This window comes from Miniopterus natalensis, chromosome 21 (genome assembly GCF_054644295.1).
Source record: "Miniopterus natalensis isolate mMinNat1 chromosome 21, mMinNat1.hap1, whole genome shotgun sequence".
Taxonomy (NCBI): Eukaryota; Metazoa; Chordata; class Mammalia; order Chiroptera; family Miniopteridae; genus Miniopterus; species Miniopterus natalensis.
In genome coordinates, this window is record NC_142101.1 from 9,695,624 (window position 1) to 9,721,855 (window position 26,232).

General features: G+C 41.6%; 1 protein-coding gene across 1 annotated transcript; it reads right to left on the bottom strand.

Annotated features, from left to right (window-relative positions):
- Positions 1-5,122: 5,122 nt before the first annotated feature.
- Positions 5,123-26,232, bottom strand: FH (fumarate hydratase). Its single transcript, XM_087829046.1, has 10 exons — positions 26,095-26,232; positions 19,924-20,058; positions 19,342-19,452; positions 17,630-17,806; positions 15,444-15,626; positions 13,311-13,476; positions 11,138-11,341; positions 9,523-9,650; positions 7,800-7,953; positions 5,123-5,530 (listed from the first exon to the last, which is right to left on the bottom strand). The coding sequence occupies exons 1-10, from the start codon at positions 26,230-26,232 to the stop codon at positions 5,388-5,390; spliced, it is 1,539 nt and encodes a 512-aa protein (XP_087685172.1). The 3' UTR covers positions 5,123-5,387.

Here is a 26,232-nt window from a genome sequence, read left to right on the forward strand (position 1 = left end):
TTTATTCAAATTAATATGAAACAGTAAAACCCCAAAGAGGAAGGGACAAGATTCAGGAACAAAAATGTGTAGAAAACAAATGACTAGTAAGTGCGTAAAAATCAAGACAGTGGTAATAAAAAATTTGAACTAAAACAATGGGCTGGGTACCTTAAAAAACAACCTGTAGGTAGTTCAGCAATTATGGGAAACGACAAAGCTCGCCGTGTGCTGAGACCATCCTCACACAACTGCTGCTCATAAAAATATTGTCCAGTTTTTCCGGAAAGCAGTTTTGTAATAGAGCCAATCTTCATTACCCATGGGTTCCCTTGTTGCTAATGCACCTGCTCTCTGAAATGTCTGAAATTTCAGAAATAATAACCCCAAAATCAATACTCGGGGGGTGCTGCAGTCATTCGTGAGCATACGGAGAGTGAGGGGAAACGGGCTGCTTGACACACGCGTCCCGGCTGATGCCAAACAAGGCGAGCCCCGCCTTTCGCTTCAGCTCCCGTTGGGTCACTGTGTCCTTTCCAGGGTCTGGTAGGTGCCACATTTTTCTCATTTCTGTGCCTTTCGTTGGTGACTTTGCTGGTTAAAGTGGCCCCAAGCACAGTGCTGGAGTGCTCCCTAGTGTTCCTAAGGGTCACAAGGCTTCCAGGTGCCCTGCAGAGAGAGTCCCGGTGTTAGAGGACCTCGGTTCAGGCCTGAGTTAGGGTGCTGTGGGCATGAGCTCGCTGTTAGCGAGCCGACAGTGTGTATTAAATAAGGTGTTTTTAAACACAATACAGCAAGGTTACAAGTGATCAGTTGATGAAAATGGGTGGACCAGAAGTCAGCGGGATGCTAACCTTGCAGGGGACCCCCTGCCCTCCCCCAAGCCTCCAGAAGAAACAGGCCCAGAAGACAAGCGAGGCGGATTTGAACTTCTGACCAACACAGTTACAGAATAACTCGGCGTGGTTTTAAGTGACTGACGTTGCGGTCACTTGCTGCGGAAGGAAGGGGAAGTGAGGACAGGCTTGTGCTAGGCGTGTGCAGAAAACAGAGACCCACCAACCCTTCCGCAGGACGAATGTGCTGTATATTTGCGCACTCTTCCTGCGATGGTGTTGATGTTTATTGTATAGCACAAATCTACAACTGTTTCTTTCTATTTGGTAACTTTTAAATTTTTAAAAGTAAGCCTTTTTAGAAATAATAAACCCCAAGAGTAATTTTTTTAAAACTATGTCTTTATTGATTTCAGAGAGAGGAAGGGAGAGGGAGAGAGAGAGAAACATCAATGATGAGAGTCATTGATCGGCTGCCTCCTGCACGCCCCCGACTGGGGATCGAGCCCGCAACCCTGCATGTGCCCTGACCGGGAATTGAACCTGTGACCTCCTGGTTCATGTCGACACTCAACCACTGAGCCACGCCGGCTAGGCCAAAGAGTACATTTTTAATTAAAAAAATTAAGTACTTTTATCTCTCGAGGATGTTAAGAATGACATGCAACTTGCTCAAAAGACACGAGCCTGCTGAAGCCTCAGCACCCATTCCAGAAGTCACTCCTTAAAGACACAGGCTCAGAGGTGACAGTTTCCAACAGGCAGTGGCAGAAAGGGCCTTGACATTTCACACCATGCGGCGTGCGAGGCCTTTTTATTTAGGCCCAATTAATATCCCACCAAGCGAATGCCGCTTGCTTCTGCTAGAACGTTTCCGAGCGCACACACACGAAGTGAAGCCACCATGCGTGTCACTAGACAGTGGCTCCCTCTCCTATACCTTCTGCCCCTTCCTGGGCCGTCACATCTCCCCTCTTTCAATGTCCTGATGCAGTGAACAGCCCAGGGTGACTGATGAACACACGCAGCTCCCACGGAGGACGCGATTCTAAACTCCTTTCTCACCCAACTGGGGCGTAATTAAGCGCAGTTGACCACGGGGCCTCAGAGTCCCCTCGCTGTCAGTGCCCGGTTTGAGACAGGCACATATTTCCCTCTGGGCCACCACTGGATCCTAGGGGCGGTTTCTGGTCCTCAGGCTCCCTAGGCTTATGCGTGGGTATGTTTAATGCCAGGATGGCAGGTGGAACGGAATGAGCTCCTTGGGCATTCATCTTGGCACCCCGGCCTGCGCCCGGCTACCCCTAGTTGCCTTTGCGGGGAAGCCCCGGGGAGCAGGGCGAAGCGTCAGCAGGTGTCTCCAGGACGATCAGAAGATACGAACGCAACGGCCTCGCACGGGCGCCTGTCACTTCAGTCTCCATCACACCTGGGGGACAATAACCGGCAGCGCCTCCCTCCTCACCTGGACTGCAAGCAGCAGCAGCTGCAGGCCGGTTGCTCAAAAGCCGCTAAATGGTCCATCTAATTAATTTGCTTTTTTTAAAAAAAAAACGAACTCATTATAGTTTACCAGTTTTAGATTCTTATCTTCATGGTCTTTTTCAAAATACAAAATTTGTCTCTCCAAGATTTCTTGCTGCCATAGCTACAGGCCAGAGGACAGCTGAAGGGGTTTCACACAACCACATGCAAGAGCAGGATCTTTAAAATGTTCGAGTATAAAACTGTCTCGTAAACATTTGTGAATATATATATATATATATACTTTTTCCATCCACCAAACTAAACCGTTTAATGAGTAACTTTGACCCGGGGCTTTCTATGAACTTTCCTGCTGCTTCTGTGCGTCAAGCTGGGGGCACTTCCAGGCTCGACCTTCGTCTTCTGAAACGTGTTTGCTCAGGAAGGCCCCATGTCATTGCGCATGTTTGCTCGCAGGGATCAACAGGCTGTTCCTGCCTCCATCCTAAACGTGTTTACCTGACATCTGTGCCAATCCTTGACCGTCACGGTGTTTGTCAATCGCAAAACTTTGGACACCCTGCTAGAACTACGCCATCCCCAGGCCTGAGCACCGAGCCAGTTAATGTTTCATTAACACTTTCCTGTTCAGGCTCCCATCCGAGACACCTCATGCTTTCAGTGAACAAAGTCACAGCAACGCCAGGACACACACACACACACACACACACACACACGTCGAAAAGCCTAACTACATGGTGAGCATTTCCAGAGATACGTCTTGGGTTTAGGATTCTCAATCTTGGCACTATTGATATGAAAATTCATGGGAGCTGCCACGTGCATTACAGGACATTTAGCTGCATCTCTGGCCTCCACCCACTGCGTGCAGTCTCACTTCTACCCCACTTGTCATAACCAAAAATGTCTCCACACGTTGCCAAGCGTCCCCTGGGGGACAAACGCTGCAGGTGACTTGCAGACAACCCTCCAACAGGAAATTCTAGATCCCTATTGAGGGTCTCATCATGAAGCAGTTGCTTCACTAACATCACACGAGGATGGCCGTCAGCTCGCAGGGTTCAGTGACTAAGGCTACGCCAGGAGACAACAGACAGCTGTGCAGAGGCCGGGCTGGGAGCTGGATCTCGGGTTATCTTTCTTACATAAATAGTCCTGTCTCTAGCTGAGCCCCCAAATGACAGCGTGTTGAGGCTGAGGATGGCTGCTAAGGGGGAACGGCCGACGCCAAGTTCCACAACTACAGGGCAGTTGCCAGGCTGGCTGTGGAGGTCCGGGCACCGATAAGCAATTGAATTGATTTTGTTCTGACTTTTTTCCAATAAAAATCTTTTTTTTTTTAAAACAAAATAGACTAAGGGAAAGCATGATTTGTTTTAAAGCAAATTGCACAAACATCACTTCATCACCAAGTGGAAAAACACTGGAGAAAACATTGCATGGGCCAAAAAGTGGGTCCTATAGGCTCTACAGTTCCATAAAAGGGTCTGAAATGCTTTTCAATGGTATATAAAAAAAAAAAAGAGTGCCCAATCAGGCTTGAGAGATTAGTGGTAGGAACCTATTTTTCATCTTTCATCAATGTTTCTAGAACTTTTAAATTAAAATTGACATATAACATTAGGACTTTCGTTTTAATCACACCTTTGAAATCTATACAGTGTAATAACCACTGGGGAGTTGGTATTAATGTTACTAACTTTCCAAGAACATCAGGGGTAATAATTCCATTTTGTTTTTTTCTAAAAACATTCTTGATAGAGCCCTGCTTTTGGATGAGATAGACACTTTAGTTAGTGGGAAGCACTGTCTTCATGATCCTGTTATGTCTGGAAGAACAAAAACACAAGAGACATTGTGCTTCACAGGTTTTATATTTTACAAACTGAAGGCAGGACCTTCCACCAGCGAGGACTGACTTGATTGCAACCCTCCATGCGGTGGTCTGAGCCCGCAGCCTCTCTGAGGCCCATATGCCCCAGCCGCCCACGTAACTGAGGCTGGCTCTATTTCAAATAAAGCCTCTAGCTTCGGGTTCAGATCAGCCCAGCCGGGGTGTCCCCACAACTAACTGTGAATTCGAAATCCCCTGGGGTTCTTTCAAATAAATTCCTGCCGCAAAATCCTGGCCCTGGGGCTCCAGGTGATGAGCAGGACTCACTTCCAAGAGGCCCTTTCTTTCCTTCCAAGCTTCAAGCCTGCTCCTCCTGTCCTTTCTAATCCATGTCCTACAATTCCGGACTCAGTCTTTCTTTCTTTTTTTAAATGTCTTTATTGATTTCCGACAGAGGACAGGAGAGGGAGACAGAAACATCAATGATGAGTCATCGATCGGCTGCCTCCTGCACGCCCCTCACTGGGGATAAAGCCCCCAAGCTGGGCATGTGCCCTGACCGGGAATTGAACCGAGATCTCCTGGATCCTAGGTCGATGTTCAACCACTGAGCCACATCGGTCGGGCTCCTATCTTTCTGTATCTCAAATAAAATAAGGTCAGGAAGACTGGGGGGGGTCTGTAATTAGCATATAGAATACATGCCCTAATTTTTAAAATCTATCATATATATGGACATGCAATCACACAGACACACGCGCATGTGCACACACGCTCACATCCCCACTACAAACAAACGCTTGGTCAGTTTATGCTCCCAAATGACAGGAAAATAAAAGATGTCCGAGGCAAGACTGGGGAAGGAGATAAGCAGTTTTTCAGTACCAGGGGAATATTTTTAAATCACCAGTAACCAAAAAAAGTAAAACTCTTTAAAAATTGATATGGCTCTTTTATAAAACATAAGAAGTGATAAACACACACAAAATCAGATTCAACTATAATACACAAGTCCATTCACATAAAAGAGTCTGTTTCCTTTTTGATTTTATATAATTATTTTATTTTACACTTTTTAAATTCATTTTGGATGTTGCACGTCCTGGGTTTTACACACTGTCCAAACTGCTCTGCTCTAGACAGTCAAGGTCATAGTCGTTTCCTTTCACATTTACCCATTTTTGTTTAAAAAATATAAGGAGTCTGTTTCATTTTATTTTTTATAGCATATTTTTATTATAAATTTATTTAGATCACTTTGGACCCAGCATGTCCTTAGGCTTGACCCACTCATCAAACTGCTCGGCTGTGAGATAGCCAAGTTCAATAGCAGTTGCCTTCAAGGTGGATCCATTTTTGTGTGCTGTCTTAGCAATCTTTGCGGCCTTGTCATATCCTGAAGAAAAAACAGAAAGATGACATAGAGTAAGTAGTGAAAGTAATCAGTGTTTACTTAATATTGATGCTACTCATCTCTTTAGTAATATTTTTTAATCTTAAAAATACTTAATAGTGATGATCTCGTCATTTCTAACAGGGATTAGCCTAACAGCTGTCATTTCTTATGTACAATAAAATCTTTCCATTTCTTATGTAATCCAGGCTTAAACATACTCACTTTCTACAACAGATTTGTTCCTAAACTGAAATTGCCCACTCACTCAAGGTATTTTACAGAGAGGGGGGATAATGCAATATAGCAACGAGACATAAAAACATACATGTGAGTAGTATAAATGTGTTGTTCCAAACATACTCAGTGAGAAGTAATTATCTTTGCAACAAAGCACCAGTCAGCTCAATGCTGCAGCATCCCACGGCCAGGCACTGTGGGACCGGCGGAGAGGGAGGGGTAGCCAGGGCTGGAGGGAAGGCCTCTGAGCCATTCCAGCAGCTCTTCCCTGCTCAGCACCCACACCAGGCCTCTTCTCAGACTTCAGGGACACAGGGGGGAGGTTTAGAATAAACAGATATTGTACAAAAGATCACCATGTGCTGTTTACTGCAGTTCCTTGCTTTTAAAATGAATAAAGTGGAGGCAGAACAGTTCTACAAGTTGTCCTGACTTAACGTAACTAAAAAAGTCAGAAGGGAAAAGAAAGAAAGAACAGAAAAAATGGAAATAAAACCAATCAAGGAGGAAAAAGGAAAAACCAAGATCAGAGGAAGAGACATCTGACCACCGACCCAGCAAGATGTATGGTCAGTCCACAATTACTAACCATTTATACGACAAACGATGGGCACAGTTAATTTTATCAGTTGACTGAATCTGTGAAGCGAAACATGCTGGAAGGGCGCTTACTGCTCAGAGTAATTTTGAGAGAATTCTCAGGTTGGGCGTCAGGGGGGACTCTTAGCTACTCTGGCCTTTTGCGTGAACACTGCCAGGGAAGGCTAAGCTGTGCGCTGAACACTCAGATCTCTTCGAGTCCCACAGGGCACTCCTGCCAGCTGGCCTGCCACACACGCACAGAGAGCCTGCGGTGCAGTCGTGAGGCGTGTGCTCTGTGGCCAGTGAGGTGCGGTCTGCCCACTTATCCTTGCATGGCCTTCACCTCACAGTAAACTGATTCCAGGAAAGACGCATCCGTCACTCAGCTTTAGGAGCACCTCTAAGTGAAATGCTTTGGCAACAGGTTCTGAGTACAGATGCAGTAAGACATTTCTCAATGAGCCTTTGAGTTCCCCTGGGAATCTGGCCAGCTGAATGCTGAGGTACAGTAATTTTAGAGGGGCCAACATGTCATTACCAATCTCAACAGTGCACCAAAGGACACATCATACCTGAGGCAGTCAGATGAGCTCTAACTTTATAAGACTGAAAGGAAGGCCTGACGTGAAGCCAAGAAAATAAAATCGGCCCTGAAAGTTCAGGATTATAGCAGAATGTTTGAAAGCAGTGACCATATCGTGCAAATGACTGCAAGCTGATCTTTTCTAAAATAGAAACTCAGACTGTTCAGCTCAGCTCAGCTCAGCAGGGAAGGTGGGAAAGGCTGTTACACCTCATCGGTAACACAGCGGATCTCGCAGAGCCCACAAGTCAACAGGGAACTGAGTGGGTCACTGCTCAGCCTGCAGTGCAAGTCTGTACATTTGAATCTACGTAATGAAATAGTTACCATTCTGGACAAGACTTGCAACACGAAAGCCATGTTTTAGACAAAATATGTGCGTTTCTCCCCTTCCCCTAGAAGTAATGAATAACGCCTTTTCTTTTCATTGGTAACTTACCGTTTTTTAATTGAACACAACAAAAACAAAGTGCAGCTGAGAGCATCTAGAGAAGGTAGGAAAATGAATTCACTCCCTGTTGCTAATCAGCCAGTGCCACCTAGTGACGGCGCCTATGGCGAGGCTCCTTCCCAGCGTCTCAGAATATAAAGCACCCGAATTCCACTACAATTAAAGTAAGTTTGAACTACTGCTTCTGAATTTACCACGTTTTCAAATAAAATGGAGTATAACCAATCATGTTTTTGAAAGATGACATCATAAGTTATATAGTGTCCTACAACACAGTATCAAAGATTTTATAAGATTTCCCTTAAACAATGTCCAAAAGAAGTTGATGTCTATAAACCTTGGTCCAGCAGTCTCTTAAATTTTTTCAGTTTTTTAATTTCGCATTGAAGTTGCATCACTCTTCTGTAAACCCTTACCTATATGAGGATTAAGGGCTGTCACCAACATGAGAGACTCGCTCATCAGCTTGCTGATTCTTTCTTTGTTGGCCTGGATTCCCACCACGCAGTTCTCTGTGAAGGAAACTGCCGCATCCCCGAGCAGCCTGGCTGAGTGCAACACATTTTTAATCTGCAACAGGGAGAGAGATTAAGCCTAATTTTTCTGGTCCAATAGCATACAGTAGCATTTACTGGTTCATAAAATATATAATTCAATACACATACAGCACCCCTACAACTTTAAGTCACCATACCCAATATAGCAAATAGGAAAGAAACATTTGAGAGCACAGAAATCTAAGACGAATAAATAATAAATACAAATAATCCACTCACTTTAAAATAACCTTTCACACAATATACAAAAACGGTATAAAATCAGTTTGTTTTAGCACTTTCTTTCGTTTGGTAACTTTCCAAGATATACTGGGATAAACACTCACATCCTAATCTCTTTGGGTCTAAAAGCCCAGAGTCTGAAAACTATACTCCCAACAATGGACTCAAGTAGAAGTCACAGAACTTCGAGATTCATTCCATTTGGTACTAATGACTATTATAAAGCAAATGTTGATTATCTTGATTTATTTTCTATTAAAGGCAAAAGAGATTTTTGTTTTAAAGAAAAACAAGGATGAGCAGACATTTCTTGTTACGCGCCTGTATTTGCCAGGCAGCTGGTGTTTGTTTGGAGTGTGAGTTCATGGAGTTCTGCGTTGGTCCGTCTTCTTTCTGTTTCCACTAGAATGTACACTCCATAAGAGCAAAACAATCTCTCTTGTTTGCTGCTCTGTCACTAGCAACTAGTACAGTGCCTGATACAGACAAGGGCACAATAAATATCTGATGAATACACTGAATGAATATACTTAATTCTGTCATTTGCATGTACTTATCAAATTAATCAGAGTTTACACCAGATTTCAGACATAATATTTTTACACCAATAAAGGACTCTTACGATGACAGCTTCATTATCTGAAGCTGGGGACAGGGATGGCGGGTGAGGCCACCTCGTTCCAGCTTCATAAAGAGGGAGAAAGAAGTTTTAGGGGACATAATGATGCTTTCATTATGTGGAAGGTATGTGGTAGAGGGAAAAGCAGTGAAAGAAAGGCTGAGAGAGAGGGAAGGAAGGGGAGAGAAAATGCTGAAGAAACCACGGGCAAAGTGTGTTTCGGGAGCAAGAGCTAGGACGGGTGTTAAGAGAGCTGTGGCGTGTCTGTTGACTGAGGAGGTCACAGTGACCGCAAGAGCACAAGTAGCGAGTATAGTGTGAATGACAGTGAGGGTGGGTCACTCCTTTAAGATTGAATTTCAGGGGAAGAAAGGAGCAGCGTGGAGACAGGCCTGAGGCAGGGCTCTTATTTATTTACTGTTTTTTAACTGAGGAGGCTTAAACTTATTTGTAGTGACTGGTATCCCTACTGGTGAGGGACAAGAAAGAAACCTGTACCCTACCTTCCAGAATTTTTCTATTAAAAAAAACAAACAAACCACCAAATTACTTGAGCTTGAAGTCACCTAAGTGCAGACCCAAGATTACCCCTCCAATGTTAATATATACTTGACTTCCAACTACTGATGACATCAAGTATCGAACTTGAGATCTATAGGAACCTTTATGAAAGACAAAAACCAAAACCAAGACAATTAGCTTCCAGTCAAAAAAACATTACAAATCAAATGTCAAGCTTACCATCATTGGCTTGAAAACATTCAATTCAAAATGTCCGTTGCTGCCCCCAACGGTCACAGCGACGTGATTCCCCATGACCTGGGCGGCCACCATGGTCATCGCTTCACACTGGGTAGGGTTCACCTTGCCTTCAAGAAAACCACCGGGGAAGATTCCACATCAGACACACTCATGGCTTCAAGTATCAGTGAAGATTGGGTTTTATGTCAAATCGTCAGGAATACAGGAAATCCAACTTCATTAAATAAAGACGTATAATCAAGCCAAGCCCCAACCATCAGCACTGACTTAATGAAACAAACCAACCAAAGAAAGGGAGATAGGGAGCCACAAACTGTGAATCATTCAATGGCTAATAAACAATGAGGAATGAATTCCCCCGACACGTTAAATACAGTTCTCTCCGTCTTCACGGCTTGCACTCGTTCTAGAAATGCTTATAGGGCCAGGCACTGAATAGATGCCGGTAAGGAAGAAGGGTGCTGCCCCCACGCTCTCAGAACCTGGGAGCTGGGGAGAGTGCGCTGGCAATTACAGCAGGTCAGGGGTACAGACAGAGAAGCGCAGACTGTTATGGGCACAGTTATAAAGGGGGGCCTCGCCTACAACTAGGCGGCTTCTCAGAGGACGACGACATTCCACTGGAATTCTCCTACTCAGCCTGTGAAGCCCCAGGGCCCCACCATTCTGGTAACACTCCTCTAAGAAGCTCAGGTTTGAACCGAACGTCCCAGATTCCTCTGACCAACACAAAGCAACGCACTGGGAAGATTATTTCCTTTTCTGTAACAGCATTTCTCGTTCTTAGGCAATCGCCTGGAATTCGCAATCAACTTCCATCAGGTCATTTTTCAACATGAAATACTTTAAAATCAGATCTCTTCTCATTCTACACGTGCACAGAGTTAAAAGAATCTTCAGTCAGGTCTTTTTTTTTTCACTATCAAAAGTCACTTTGTCAGTTTTAGTCCAACCTACGGAGGCCTTTATGAATGTGAGTCTGTCACCTGCTGGCCTGCTGTCAACTTCATCACCTGCTACCATGATGAGCACACACCCTCAGTTCACCAGTCAGCTCGCCGCCAAGATACTCCTCCAGTCCGAAGTCAGCCCACTAGTCACTCCTTACAGGTCACTGTGCACCCAGCTACATTCATCTAATGGCACTGCCCACACTTCTCCACTGGATTCAACGAACATCATGTTAGTCTGTCAAATGACTTGCTGGAACCCAGCTATACAATGCCTGTGTCAATTTCCCAAAAAAATGAAGTTAAGAGGCATAATTCATTTTTATTTGACCCATGCTGATCACTTTACTGGCCTGTTCTAAAACTCTCTTGGCTTTGGATTGTGAACTATTATACATTTATATTTTCCAGTGTGGGAATCAAAAGCATTATACTAAAAGCCTTTCTCCTACATTGTTGGGTGAGGTTCCCTGAAGGCCTGATCAAAGGTGGCCCAAAAAGACAATCTAAAACAAGGGTGCTGCACATGTCCCCATCCATTTTTGAGATCATGGGATCCCAAACGAAAAGAGATATGCTCTGGAGATGAGAATGCCTGGGTTTTATGAAGTACCAGCTCTCACTCTTATCAGCTATGGAATTACCTGGCATGATACTGCTTCCTGGTTCATTTTCAGGCAAAATCAGTTCTCCCAGACCTGAGCGAGGACCAGAACCCAGAAAACGAATATCATTTGCTATCTTCATAAGACTGCAAGCAGTTGTGTTCATGGCTCCACTGAGTTCAACCAAAGCATCATGAGCAGCCAGAGCTTCAAATTTATTTGGAGCTGTAACAAAAGGGAGGCCTGAAAAAAAGATGGTAATAACTGATATGAGTTAACAGGTAAAATTAAATGAATTTCTAATATCAGCAAATTAAACAGAAAGTTCAGTATATGAAACCTAAAACAACAGAAAAACAATTTTACTTCAGCAAACAATGTTTATTTGACTAAAGTTTTTGTCTACATATCTTCAAAAAGTCCTGAAGGAGTAGAAAGAATCAATATTTGCATTATGGGAATTTCAGAAGGAGAAGAGAAAGGGACAGTAAGTATATTTAAAGCAATAATGGCTGGGACCTTCCTGAACCTTGGGAGAGAAATGGACATCCAGATCCACAAGGCCCAAAGGATTCCAAATAGGTTGAACCTTAACAGGGCTACACCAAGAATAATTATGGTTAAATTATCAAAAGTCAAAGACAAAGAAAAAATTTTAAGAGCCGCGAAAAACAGAAGTTACATAAAAGGTAACTCCCATATGACTATCAGCAGCAGATTTGTCAACAGAAACTTCTCAGGCCTGGAGAGAAGGGAATGACATATTCAAAATATTGAAAGAAGTAGTCGTGTCAGCCACGAATTCTATATCCAGTGAAGCTGTCCTTCAGAAAGAAAGAAGAGATAAAGACTTTCCTGAACAAACAAAAACTGAGGGGCATCATTACCACCAGACCTGCCTTACGGGAAATGCTAAAAGGAGTTCCTTGAGCAGAAGTAAAAGAACAATAATTAACATCATAAAAACATATAAAAGTAGTGTAAATCTCACTGCTAATGGTAAATATACAGTCATAGTTAGATTGTGCAATATGGTAATAGTGATGCATAATTCACTTACAACTTTAAAAGTTTTTTTTAAGAAAATGTAGTAAAAATAAGAATATAATAATCTGTTATTAGTTGCACAATATAAAAAACATGTAAATTTTAAATAACAATAACCTACAATGTGAGGGGGAGAAGTAAAAATGTAAAGTTTAAAATTCTATTGAAGTTAGTTGTTACTAGTTTAAAACAGGGTGTTATAAGTTTAAGATATTTTCTGTAAGCTTCAAGGTAACGGGGAACTCCTATAATAATTATACAAAAAACACAATAAAGTCAAAGCATACTGATACCAAAAGATACAAAATCACACAAAAAGACAGCAGGGTAAGAAACAAAGAACAGCAAATCTACAGAACCACCAGAAAACAATTAACAAATGGCAATGCTCAGCCCTTACCTATCAATAATTACTTTAAATGTAAATAGATTAAGTTCTTCGATTAAAAGACACAGAATGGATGGTTAAAAAAATAAGATCTAACAATATGCTATCTGCAAGAGACTCACTTTATCCTTAAAGACACATACAGACTGAGAGTGAAGGGATGGAAAAAGACATTTCAAGCAAATGGTAAACAAACAAAAAACAGAGGTATACTTACATCAGACAAAACAGATTTAACTAAAAATGGTGAAAAGAGACAAAGAAGGTCATTATATAATGATACAGGGTCAATACATCAAGAAGCTGTAACAACTGTAAGTATTTATGTACCCAACATCGGAGCACCTAAACACATAAAGCATAAACAATACTTGTTGAGGATGTTAAAATCCAACTTTCAACAATGGATATAGATCATACAGAGAGAATCAATGCGGAGCAGCGGATCTGAACAACACTATCTATCAAATAGATCTGACAGACATGCACAGAACACTATCGACAATGGCAGAATTCAAGTGCACATGGAACATTTTCCAGAACAGACCGTGTGTTAGGGCCCAAAACAAGTCTTAGCAAATTCAAGAAGACTGAAAGCATACCAAGTATCTTTTCTGAACACAATGGTATTAAGCAGAAAAATACTCCTAAAATAAAACACGTTTGATGGCAAAATATTATTTCTAACTTTAAATTCACAAAAATTTAAAGCAGTAACACCCAGAAAATATATAGGCTAATATAATGAAATAAGTAATAATTCATATTATCACTGACCTGTGAGCGTGGCCACTTTTGCAGCAACCTTTTCGGCAAAGCCAATTCTAGTATTTAAACCAGTACCGACAGCAGTGCCTCCAGCTGCGAGTTCATAGATTCTTGGCATGGCAGCTTTTATTCTCATCATTGCATATTTCAGTTGTTGAACATAGCCACTAAACTCCTGAAAAAGGAAGGAAATTAAGGTGAGAATATGTAATTCCCTAATGTAATGTAATGACTTACATTAAATAGAAGTCTTATGGCATTAAATAGAAGTTTTCTTAAATATGTTTTAGGCACTAAATTATAAGGTACTCAAAAGGTATTTATACTATTTTAATTCTTATGATGAGCAAAGTATAGGAAAAAATAAGGTTTTATAAACCTATGAGGTAAGACAATGCCACTGGTAATAACATGCAGCCTGTTTATAATCTAGTCTTAATAGAAAGCAATGGAAAACAGAGAAAACAAACTTTAAAAGAGAATGACATAATTACATTAAATTATTGGTTTATTTACAAGTTATTTCTTATATTTTGGTGTATCTCATATAACTTTGAGGGGGAAAAACAAAACAATGAATTCACTAAGAAAAACATAAACAATAGAGATATTCTCCATACAATTTTAGTTTAAAATCCTGATATGACGATGTTTTAATTCTGCTATTGAACACTGGTTCCTAAAATATGACACACTTTAAATAAAGTAACTACAGAATTTATTATTTTGAACATAGCAAGGGATCATCCATTAAGAATTATTCAGGAACAAGGCATAAACTGGAACTCAACTGAACAAGCCAGGATAGATGGTTACACTAAATCTTCTTTTTTCCCCGTCTAAAAATACTGAAAAACCATGAATATCTTTGATTACTTCTTAGGATCTCGTATTGCTCTAAAGAAAACATTTTGAAAGATATAACTCCTGCCCTGGCCAGTGTGGCTCAGTTGGCTGAGTCTTCCTGTGCACCAAAACGTTTGATTCCCAGTCAGGGCACATACCCAGGTTGCAGGCTCGATCCCCGGGAGGGGGTGTGCAGGAGGCAGCCAATTGATGTTTCTCTCTCATCAATGTCTCTCTCTCCCCCTCTCCCTCCTTCTCTAAAATCAAAAAAACATATATATTTTTTAACTCCTTCCAGGTAAACCTGATCCATCTGATCTAACATTGCTCATATACACACCAGCTGCATTCACTCAAGAAGTATATTTTTTACTGGGGGGAAAACTACATAAACTAAAAAGACAATTCAAGTTTTCCTCATTCCTTCAGTGATAAAATTAAGCTAAATAATAAAGCTTTTTCAGTGTCTGCTATCATCTGAATAAGACTATAAATGGTAGTAAGTCAGCAGTAGCCAAACACCCTCACTTCAATTTCTGCAAAACTATCATTTGATACTTGGCACATATAACCATTTCTTGATATGTAATTTGTATATGTCCTAGCTTCTAAACTGGAGTGAGCATACTAAGACAAAAACTATTTTTTTAACTTCCTTATATTTCCTTTTAGATATACACTTTTAGACATTTTTTAAGGTACTGATAAAGAAACGTAGAAACACTTCCTGGTATTTTGGAGAAGAAAGTAATACCCCTTCCAAACGTGGCCAAAACAATTTTAGAGTACGATATGCCTCGTTTCAGCACTCTAATATTAATATTTAAAGAAGCTACTATTTTAGAGGAAGAGAGACAAAGGCAGGATGAAAATGATGACAACAGTTAACAGCAGTATATGCTGACTATGGTCAGGCATGATTCCATCACTATACATTAATCAGCTATTGAACCTCACAACTCTCCTATGAAAGAGATATTATACTCTCATTTGACAGCTCTGAAAACTGAAGCACAGAAAGGCTAAATAATTTTCCTGAAGTCCAACAGCTTGTACACAGCAAAGCTAAGATTTAAATCTGAGCAGACCAAGAAGTCTGGCTCATATCCAGCATGCTCTGCCCTCCCCCTAAGTGGATGTCAATAAAAACTACTGACTGGTTCATGCAGAACAATTTCTGTCACTAAACTGAGTTGTTATAAACCTGGCCTTTTAAATCTGTGTGATTTAGCAGATAATATGCTGGCCACTTGCACCAACCCCGAACTTGAATCAAATCGAATCACGCCTCTATACCTGCCCAAGAGTGAGCGGAACAGCATCCTGGGTATGAGTGCGCCCGATTTTGATGATCTGGGCAAAGTCTTTGGATTTCGCCTCGAGAGCATCGTGCAGCTTCTGCAGTCCTGGTAGGAGTACTTGGTTAACTTCCATCGCAGCGGCAATGTGCATTGCCGTGGGGAAGGTGTCATTTGAGCTCTGTTGGAAATTTTTCAAAAGAAACAAAATGTTAGATCAGAGGCAACAAAAAACTTGAGTGTCTCAATGAAAAATCTCACTAAATGACTACTCAAAACTCAGCATATTTTTAATACTCAGTTATACTTGTGAGTGGCAAGTCTGAGGTCAGTTAGGGTCCAATAAGAACCTGATTTCCTTTGTGGAATGTCCTTAGGACTGTATTATATACCACCTACAACGAACACATTAGACACTAGTGCATCTGCCTGCGAACGAGTGACAGCACGGAACAGAGAAGCACAGTTAACAAGCGCAGTAGCACTTGCAGCAGCGAGTACATGTCGACACAGCAGCAGTGCCTTACGGTTACACGGTGCATACAGTCTCTCATAAACATTTCCTCAGCAATGAAACTTAAAGAAAATCTGAGGTAGGTCACCACTTTAGAAGTAGGAAAGCCAAATTGTTGAAGAAATTATGTTACTTGCCAAAATATCTAGGACTCGCAGAACTGGAACCTGACCAGGAAGTCCAAACTCTGCGCTCTTTCCTCGACTGTAAGTCCACACTTTTAAGCTATGATGCTATTTGAAAAGGCACATTATTTATTTTTAAACTTTGTATTATGGAAACTATGAAACTGCTTACAAGATTAGGATGAACGATATAATGAACACTCATGTACCTATCACCTAAATTCAAATAATCTCTCTGGGGCCAGGGCCGGGAAAATACAAGATGGTGAGCCGGGAGCATCTTTCAGCACAAGAAAGTACATAAATGGTTTTTTAAAAGGACAGTAGCACATACAAAGTACACAAGAGCCAACAGAGGGCTCCCAAAGCTGGAACAACCTCAGCAACAATATGAATAACAAAAGCAGTGTGGGGAAAGGCACTGGATTATAACTTGAAGAATAAAATAGATATTCATGAGTCACACCGATATACACTAATGACTGAAAGAAGATAAATCTTTAGTGAAATTTTACTCAATAAATGTATTAGGAGTGAGAGGCCTAGAAAACCACTGCTAAATACCATCATGGTAACTGCACAGGCAAGACCCTCCGATGAATGCGAAGGTCATGGGCAAAGGTTGATAAGAGAGACGGTAGCATAGCCTCAAAGTGCTCTATTAAGTCTGCGGCGACTCTAACACATGCCCAGACTCTAACACACTACTTAATGTAGAGTCTGAAGTGCAGGCAGGACTCGATGTCTCTTCTAGCAGAGCACAGAAGGTGGAGAACCCCACAGGCAACGTCTTGACCAAGTGATGAAAGTTAACATCCCCGGGACCGAGAGTCCCGCTGCCATCGTGTACCCTGACCCGAGGCAGTGAGAAGAGCCCTCACTCCTCTAACATGCATCCCCAAATCCAGTCGCAGTCTAATCATGAGAAAACATCAGACAAAGGCAAACTGAGGGACAAAATGCCTGACCGCTACTTTGAAAACTGACAAAAGACATGCTGCCATAAACTGGAGGAGACTAGGGGATATGACTGATGAGATGTGCAGATGGGCGGGATCCTGAAGACAAAAAGGACATCGGTAGAGAACTAGACTTCCTAATCCAGTCTGTTTAGTTAAGAGCACTGTACCAACGTTAATTTTTTAGAGTGGTAAATGTACTAAGTTTATATAAAATGTTTAAGATTAAGGGAAGCTGAGTAGAGGGTATACAGAAACTCTTTGAGGGATCTTTGCAGTTCTTTTATAAATTTAAATTATTTCAAAATTAAGAGTTTAAAAATTAAACCAAAACAATAAAAATATACATACATACTAAATTCAGGTGTCTTAAAAGTGATTTTCCCCTAAATGTGATTTTTATGAAGCTTAAGACATTAGACCCAAGATTCCTGAAAGAAATAAGAACATCTAAGAAGTCCTTTCCACTAAAGAATATAAGCAGAATGAATCTCCTTGTCAAAAAGCCAACACCTGTTTCATAAGACAAAAATCTCAGGTATTCTTTTCAATTTATACTGAAGAAAAGATAAGATAAAAGACTGACCTGGCTTTTGTTAACGTGATCATTGGGATGCACTGGTTTTTTGCTGCCAAGTTCACCTCCCAGCATTTCAATTGCTCGGTTGCTAATGACTTCATTTACATTCATATTTGTCTGGGTTCCCGATCCTGTCTGCCACACCACCAGCGGGAAGTGATCGTTTAATTTCCCTTCAGCTACCTGCAGAACAGAGGGTTAAAAAAGGAATTTTTTAAAATAAGAAAGGCAATATTCACTTATATAGTACTATTTTAATCAACTATGATTAAGTTGGCACCATTTATAGTACTATCTTAAAGATTTTTTCCCTATGCTAAATGACTTACTGAGGGGGCCACACAGCGTGCGGTTGTCCAGCAAGTCTAAGTCTCCGCAGCATCACTTGCTCCAACCACGGCTACTTTAAAAAGTGAAAGATGAACGACTGTGAATCAATTAAACTGAATCGAAGCCATCTTTCCTCTATTTCTCCAACTACCTCCTTACTAATATGCAGACAGGGCCGCCTGCTAAGGCTGGCAAAATGTGAACTTAGATAAACTTAGTGTTGCGCTCAGCAGGAATATCCAACAGATGTTGCAGCTGGAGTCAGCACCATGAACTATGACCTGAGAGCGAGCCCACCAACAGCTGCTTCAGCGCACAGACGCACAATGAGCAGCCGCTGCCAAGCACACAGACACAGGCGAGGTTTGTGCCTATTTTTGTTATATTTCTATACTTTCAGTTAACGTACTAGTTTTTGGACTGTAAGCTTTCTAAGAAAGTGGGTGTTTAACTTCATCTTTTGGAATGATTTTAGCTTGGAGGGGTGGGAGCGGGGTGGGGAGGGTCAATGGGGGGAAAGGGGACATCTGTAATACTTTCTACAATAAAGATGAATATTTTAAAAAATCAGCCTGCACTTTAGAAATCTATTTACCTTAAACAATTGGTTCACTCTAAAACTACTTTCCTAGTTATATAAAAATAACAGAGATCAGTGTAGAAAATTTTGAGAACTAAGAAAAGTATATTAGTCATTATAGTTTCAGCCCTCAGAAATAATGACTATTAGCATTTGCACAAAACATGTTTTCTGTTAATTTTTTTCTAAACAAAACTAGGATCATAAAATATATATGCTTTGCTACCTTTCCCCCCACTGCTTCTTACATGGTAGGCTTTGTTCTATGACATTCTTTAAAAAAACTAACTTTCCACGGCATCACAATATAACTTATTTAAGCAGATATTATACTTGAATAGTTTACTTGTTATTATAAATGTTACTGCAATGAACATTATGGATATAGTTTTTAAGCTGTTATCTTTGATTGCTTCCTTCAGATTATGTATTAGAGGATTAGTGAAATTACTTCCTCCATACGTATTATCAAATAACCAACTAGTTTCTAAATGAATCATGTATATATGAAATAAGAAATAAAATACAGATATTTAAACAATGTCTCTTCAAGAAGTTTTCTTTTAAACTATGTAACAGAAAAAGTCAAGAGAATCAAAAATAAAAGATATACAATCATCCACAAATTTTGCCACAATATTTTAAGCACCAAATTAATATCCTCACCAAACAATAATGCTGTTACCCTGCCCTGAGAGTCATTAACTCAAGCATCCATGGTGCCCCTCTCCTCCTGCCAGAGCTTATCATCAACCACTGGATGACGCAGGTCGGAGGCCATGAGGTAAACACATTTATCACCTCCTACCTCGTCTGCCGCCTTCATTATTGCATTAGCAATCTTTGGATCGAGACCATAATCCTGGTTGACTTCAGCAGCTGCTCGCTTCAAGATGCCAAAAGCCTTAATGACTGGAATCTAAAATTAATCAGAAAAATATCTCGAATTTGCAATTTTAGTTAAGAATGAAAATGTATGATTATTATTTCATGCACGTGCAGAAGCTGTACATAAAACACTAACTTAAGTAACAGTATGACCCTAAAATGTTAATTGGTAAAATAAATAAATAAAATTTAAGTACTGAAATTAAAAATGCTTACAAACTATAAAATCCTAGTAAAAAAAATCTGAAAAATCCCAGCAGAAATGAAAAGACAAATCACTTAGTTCTATCAAATAAAAATCCAAAATATTTAGTCACAACTCAAAATAACAGTATTTGAAAAGTTCTTGCACATTTTAAGGAAAGAAACATCTTATTACTCACAAAGGTCTCGAATAACTACATTTTAACTCTAAAATTTTATTTATAAAATGTAGTGACTCATTTGAAGAAAGCCTAGTTCATCCAAATTAAGCCAATATTTCCACGGTCAGTCCACTTACTGGCATGCGTTCCGTCACACCTCCAATCTTAAAGTTCATTGTAGATCTCACAGTCTGGGCACCATAATATTTGTCATTTGGGACCTTGAGTTCACCAAAGGTATCATATTCTACCCGAAAGGAACCTTGGCTAGCCTAGAGAGAAATAACACTGTTATAGCTTCAAAATAAATCATAGTATCTTATCAACTGTGAAGGAAAAGAAACCTTAGTAAGGACAGGAAAGACAAAACATTCCATTCTGACTCTCTTTCTACCCCCGTCTTCCAGTTCTTTTCTTGAGAAATTGTCAGGCAAATTTTTTATATAGATGTTAAAGACATCACAGAATTCACACACTACACAGGTGATAAAGACAAAGAAATTGAGTAAAAATAATCTTTTCCAATTCAGGAGCATGCCTAATACTGGTCAAGCTTTGGCCAATTCAATGTATTAGGGTAATGCTTATTTTGCCAGAAACTTTAGAAAACGGTCTAAGAATGACACTTTAAAATCTGAAAATATTATATATTTAAACGAAGCTTAGTCATGGTCCACAAATACCATGCACAAGAGATGCCTTAGTGCAATATGAATAATCTAGACTTTGCTGCCACCTTCAGTATGTCAGCTTTTCTCCTCTATAAATTAAATGTACAGACGAAGGGAGATGGATTGGGTCAGTCCTTAACCTTTCAGGGTAATGGAACCCTTTGGGAAGATGGGGAAAGCTATGGATCCTCTCTCTAGAAAAATTAACATAAATACATATATATAAAATCTAACATATAATTTTAGGGAGTTTAGATCTTGAAGCCAACCTACCACCCAGAATAAGAACCCATGACTCAAAGTCCCTTTTATGGAGAACCTAGGACTCTACCAAATACATCAACTTATACTAATAAAAAAATGAAATAACTGCTCAAAATATATGACACTAAAGAATTTATTGTAAAACACTAGGAATTTGAAGTTTACACATGATACTTTTTATTAAGGAGACTTCAAAAAGACTCAGAGTTTTAACTGATGTTCACCTAGCATTAATTATAAAATAAGCCTGATCAGAGGGTTCAAAAGATTTTAGAATCCCTAAGATGAGTAATTTTGTGTTAGTAAATAGTCCTCTGACAAGGAAACATTTAATTCAGAGTTATCCCTTGGGACTAGAAAGATTTACAAAACCCTTTATATGTTACAAAGACTTTTAGATTCCATAAAAATACAAATATCATCGTATGTGGGTAGAAATGAGGTTATACACTTTTTTCCTATGCCTAAAAGTCTGCAGAGGACTGGCGTACGCCAGTAAGGAGAAGCTAATGAAAATAATCATACTTTGGCATTTACTGTGCTAGGCAACAAACACTTTTCAATAATTACCTTATTTGACTTTCACAACCATCCTAGGAGATTTTACTGTAGCATCCCCACCTTAAAGACGGGAGACACTGAGGATTGAACCATTAAATAATCTCAGCAGATCACCCAGATAGCAAGGAAGCCCAGGGCCAGTCACAGGCAGCACCTGACACTGACCTGCACCAGAGTCCCTCCCAAGAGGCCCCAGAACCAACACACCCAGTGGTGCGCTTCAGGCCACATCAGAGCACAACTCGATGGGCTCCACAAGCAGCACACCCAAAAACAGATCTTGGTAGACACCAGGCCCTACTGGGGCGAATTCCACTTTGCGGGGTCAGTTCCCACACAGCAGCTTGTACACTGTTGTTGAACAATCTTAACAGTCAAGATTGTTGACTGTGTATAGGCCAACAGCAGTTAAGACTCAAGCACAACAGGAGGGCTCACATAACCCACACAAGGAGCAATTCCTGGAGCACCCAGCCCAGGTGATCAGAGACTGCGCCATTTAGTCCCACATGACACTTACTACATAAGGCCACCCTACCAAGACTGGGAGACATAGCAGATCTACCTAATACACAGAAATAAATACAGAGATGAAACCAAAACGGGGTGACAAAGAAACATGCTACAAATGAAAGAAGAGGAGAAATCCTCAGAAAAAGAGCTAAATGAAACAGAGGCAAACAATCTACCAGACACAGAGTTCAAGACAATGGTTATAAGGATTCCGAAGAAACTTAAGAAAAGAATGGATGAACTCGGTGAGAACTTAAACAAAAACGCTGTAAGCATAAAAAAGGCCATGGAAAACAAACAAACCAGTCAAAAATGAAGAACACAGCATCTGAAATAAAGAATGAACTAGACGGAATCAACAGGCTACATGAAGCAGAGGATAGAGTCAGCAATTTGGGAGACAAGGTTGCAGAAAACACCAAAAAAAAAAAAAAAAAAAAAAAGAATGACAATAGTTTAAGGGACCTCTGGGACAACATAAAGCACAACAACATCCATATCACAGGGGTACCAGGAGAAGAGAGAGAGCCTCTTTGAAGAAATGACTGAAAACTCCCCTAACCTGGTGAAGGAAAAAGACACAAGTCCAGGAAGCACAGAGTCCCAAATAAGAGGAACCCAAAGGGCCCACACTGAGACACATCATAATTAAAATGGCAAAGAGGATCTTACAAGTAGCACAAAAAAGACAGTTACCTTCAAGGAGCTCCCAAAGGACTGCTAGCTGATTTCTCAATAGAAACATTTCAGGCCAGAAGGGATTGGCATGAAATATTTAAAGTGATGAAAAGCAAGGATCTGCAACCAAGACTACTCTACCCAGCAAGGCTACCATTTAGAATTGAAGGAGAAATAAAAAACTTCCCATACAAGAAAAAGCTAAAGGAATTCACTACCACCAAATCAGTACTGCAAGAAATGTTAAAGGGACTTCTTTAAGAAGAAAGAAAGAAAGAAAGAGAGAAACATAGTTATAAAAAATAAAATGGCCATAAATACGTACCCATCAATAATTACTTTAGATGTAAATGTATTAAATACTCCAATTAAAAGACACAAGGTAGCTGAATAGATAAGAAAACCAGACATACATGCATGCTGTCTACAAGAGACCAACTGCAAAATGAAAGATACACACAAACTGAAAGTAAAGACATGGAAAAAGATTTTTCATGCAAATGGAAATGAAACAAAAAAATCTGGGGTGGCAATATTTATATCAGACAAAATAGACTTTTTTAAAAAGCTATAACAAGAGACAAATAAGGACACTGCATAATAAAAGGATCAATCCAACAAAAGGATATAACCCTTGTAAACATTTATGCACAACTTAGGAGCACCTAAATATATAAAGTAAATCTCAGACCTAAAGGGAGAGATCAACAGTAATTCAGTCATAATAGGGGATTTTACGCCCCTATGACATCAATGGACAGATCTTCCAGACAGAAAATCAACGAGGAAAGAGCAGACTTAAATGACACAATAGGCAGATGAATTTCATTGATATTTTCAGAGCATTTCATCCCAAAGCAGCATAACATGCATTCTTATCAAGGGCACATAAAGCATTTTCCAGGATAGACAACGTTAGGTCACAAAACAAGTCTCAGTAAATTCAAGAAGACTGAAATCGTCTCAAGCATCTTCTTCAACCACAATGGTATGAAATTAGAAATCAATTACAAAAAACAAAAACAAAAAAACCCCTGAAAAACACGGAGGCTAAATAACATGTTACTAAACAATGAATGGGTTAATAATGAGATCAAGTTAAAAATCAAAAGATACCTGAGACAAATGAAAATGAAAACACAACAACCCAAAATTTATGGGACACAGTAAAGAGAAAAATTTGTAGCAATACAGGCCTACCTCAAGAAACAAAAAAGTCTCAAGTAAACAATCTGACCTTATAAATAAAGAAGCTACAAGAACAAACAAAGCCCAAAGTGAGTAGAAGGAAGGAAATAAAGATAGGAGCAGAAATAAATGAAATAGAGTCTAAAAAAAACAATACAAAAGATCAATAAAACCAAGAGCTGGTTCTTTGAAAAGATAAACAAGATTGATAAACGTTTAACCAGACTTATCAAGAAAAAAAGAGATGACCCCCAATAAATAAAATCAGAAATAAAAGAGGAAAAGTAACAACCGATACCACAGAAATGCAAAGGATAAGAAAATGTTATGACAAACTATAGGCCAACGAATTGGACGATATGAAAGAAATGGATAAATTCCTGGAACGTACAACCTTCCAATCAATGAAGAAGGAACAGAAAATCAGGACAGACCGATTACAACTAATGAAATCTAAGCAGTAATCAATACACTGCCAATAAATAAAAGTCCTGGACCTGATGGCTTCATAGGCAAATTCTACCAAACATTCAAAGAAAAACTAACACTGATCCTTCTCAAACTGTTCCAAAAAAATCCAAGAGGACAGAGGGCTTCCAAGCTCATTTAATAACGTCAGCATTATCCTGATTCCAAAACCAGATAAAGACACTACAAAGAAAGAAAATTACAGGCTATCCCTGATGCGCATAAATGCTAAAATCCTCAACAAAAAACTAGCAAGGCGGCTCCAGCAGTCTCTAAACTCTATGCCCACGGCAATGACCTTATTCCCAGGGCCCAATACATAGCAGACATCCAATAAATAGCCTTTCTTCCTTGGATGAGCTTTATGTGTTCTTTTAGATAAAAGGTAATTTAGGACATCTAGGGGTTATGTGAATTTCTCAACACTAGCAACAACAAAAAATATCTAATAAAATCTACACAGAGATTTTGGAGCAGAGAAGACCAGAGAGCAAAGATGTTATTTTACAATGATGAAAAGAAAATCCATGCTCATCTGATGTTAGCTAACAACATTAAATCCTCAAAGCAAGGCAATGCTATTGTTTGACTTGCACCAACAGGGTAAATTCAGTTCTTCAGTCTCCCGTTCTCTTTTTTTAAAAAAGAAAACAAGCCCAGCCGGCGCGGCTCAGCGGTTGAGCGTGGACCTGGGATCCAGGTGATCCAGGTTCGATTCCCGGTCAGGGCACATGCCCGGGTTGCGGGCTCGATCAATGACTCTCTCATTGGTGTTTCTCTCTCTCTCTCTCTCTCCTTTCCTTTCTCTGAAATCAATAAAGATATATTAAAAAAGAAAATAAATAAAAAAACAAAACACTAAATAAAGAAAAACAATTTTCTTTTTAAAGTTCTAAAATGCACTAAAACGATTAGACCAGGGAGTTCCAGGAATATAAAACACCCCTGGATTTTGTCACTGACAGTCCAGAAAATGTGCTGGCCTCGAAAGTGCACAAGGAAGCACTCGCAGCACCTGATGCGCCCTCGCTACGCGCCCGACGCGGTCAAAGTCCCTTCGCGGGGCAACCTGGCCGGGCCGCTGCAACTGTTTCCATGCTGCCCGCGGCGGCGGCGGCTCGGGGACCCCCCGCCCCAAGTCCCGACCCTGAGCAGCAGAGCACGGCCTGAAATCGCGTCTCTCTGCACACAGGACGGCACAGCAGAGCCGCAGCTCTCCCCCAAAACTACCACGTATCGCCCCAAACCTTCCCGAGGACACCCAGGTCAGCGCGGCATCCCTCGCACCGGGGCCCGGCCAGCTCCGGGGCGCCCCTTCCGACTCGGCCGCGGCTGGGCCCCCATCCGACCTCCCCTCCCACCCCCCGGGGCCCCCTGTTCACTCATCTCCGGGCTTTACGGAAACGAAGGGCGGGGGAACCCTCCGCAGCCTGACGAACGCAATAGTCGATTTCCCGAGAAGTAAACTATGAATTTTAGGTTCACAGGGACCTTCGAGCGCCCCTGGACCTGAACGCCGCTCTGGCGGCGCCGTGGCCCTCACTGCCGCGGGTGCAGGGGCGACTCCGCGCCGGTCCTCACACCCCCTCCCCCGGCTCGGCGCCCAGGGCAGCACCCCGGGCTGCGGCCCCCGTCCCCGCCAAGGCCCGGCCCGCCCCGCCCCGCCCCGGCCCGGCCCGCCCCGCCCCGGCCCGGCCCGGCCCGGCGCGTCCCCGCAGCGCGACCCCGGCCTCCAGCCGCAGCCCCTGCCCGGCGCTCACCCGGGGTGGAGGCTCCTTCCTCGCGCGGGAGGAGGCGCCCGGAGCCGAGCGGGCCGCCAGGCGGCGCGGGCACGCAGCCCCGGGCCGGCCTCGGCGGGGACTCCCGGGGGCCTCCCGCCCGCCAGCCCGCGCGGGCGCCGGGGCCCGCCAGCCGGAGGGCTGAAGGTCATGGCGGGGAGGCCGGGGGACGGGAGCCCGCGCTCACCATTCGAGCGGCGTTCGGGGGCCGGAATGGGAGGGAGGCCGCGCCGCCGACGCCGACGCCCGGAGCCGAGGTGGCGGCGGAGGACGGAGCTCGCAGCAGGCGACGCGAGCGCCCGAGGAGCCGGAGTGCGCGGTGCAT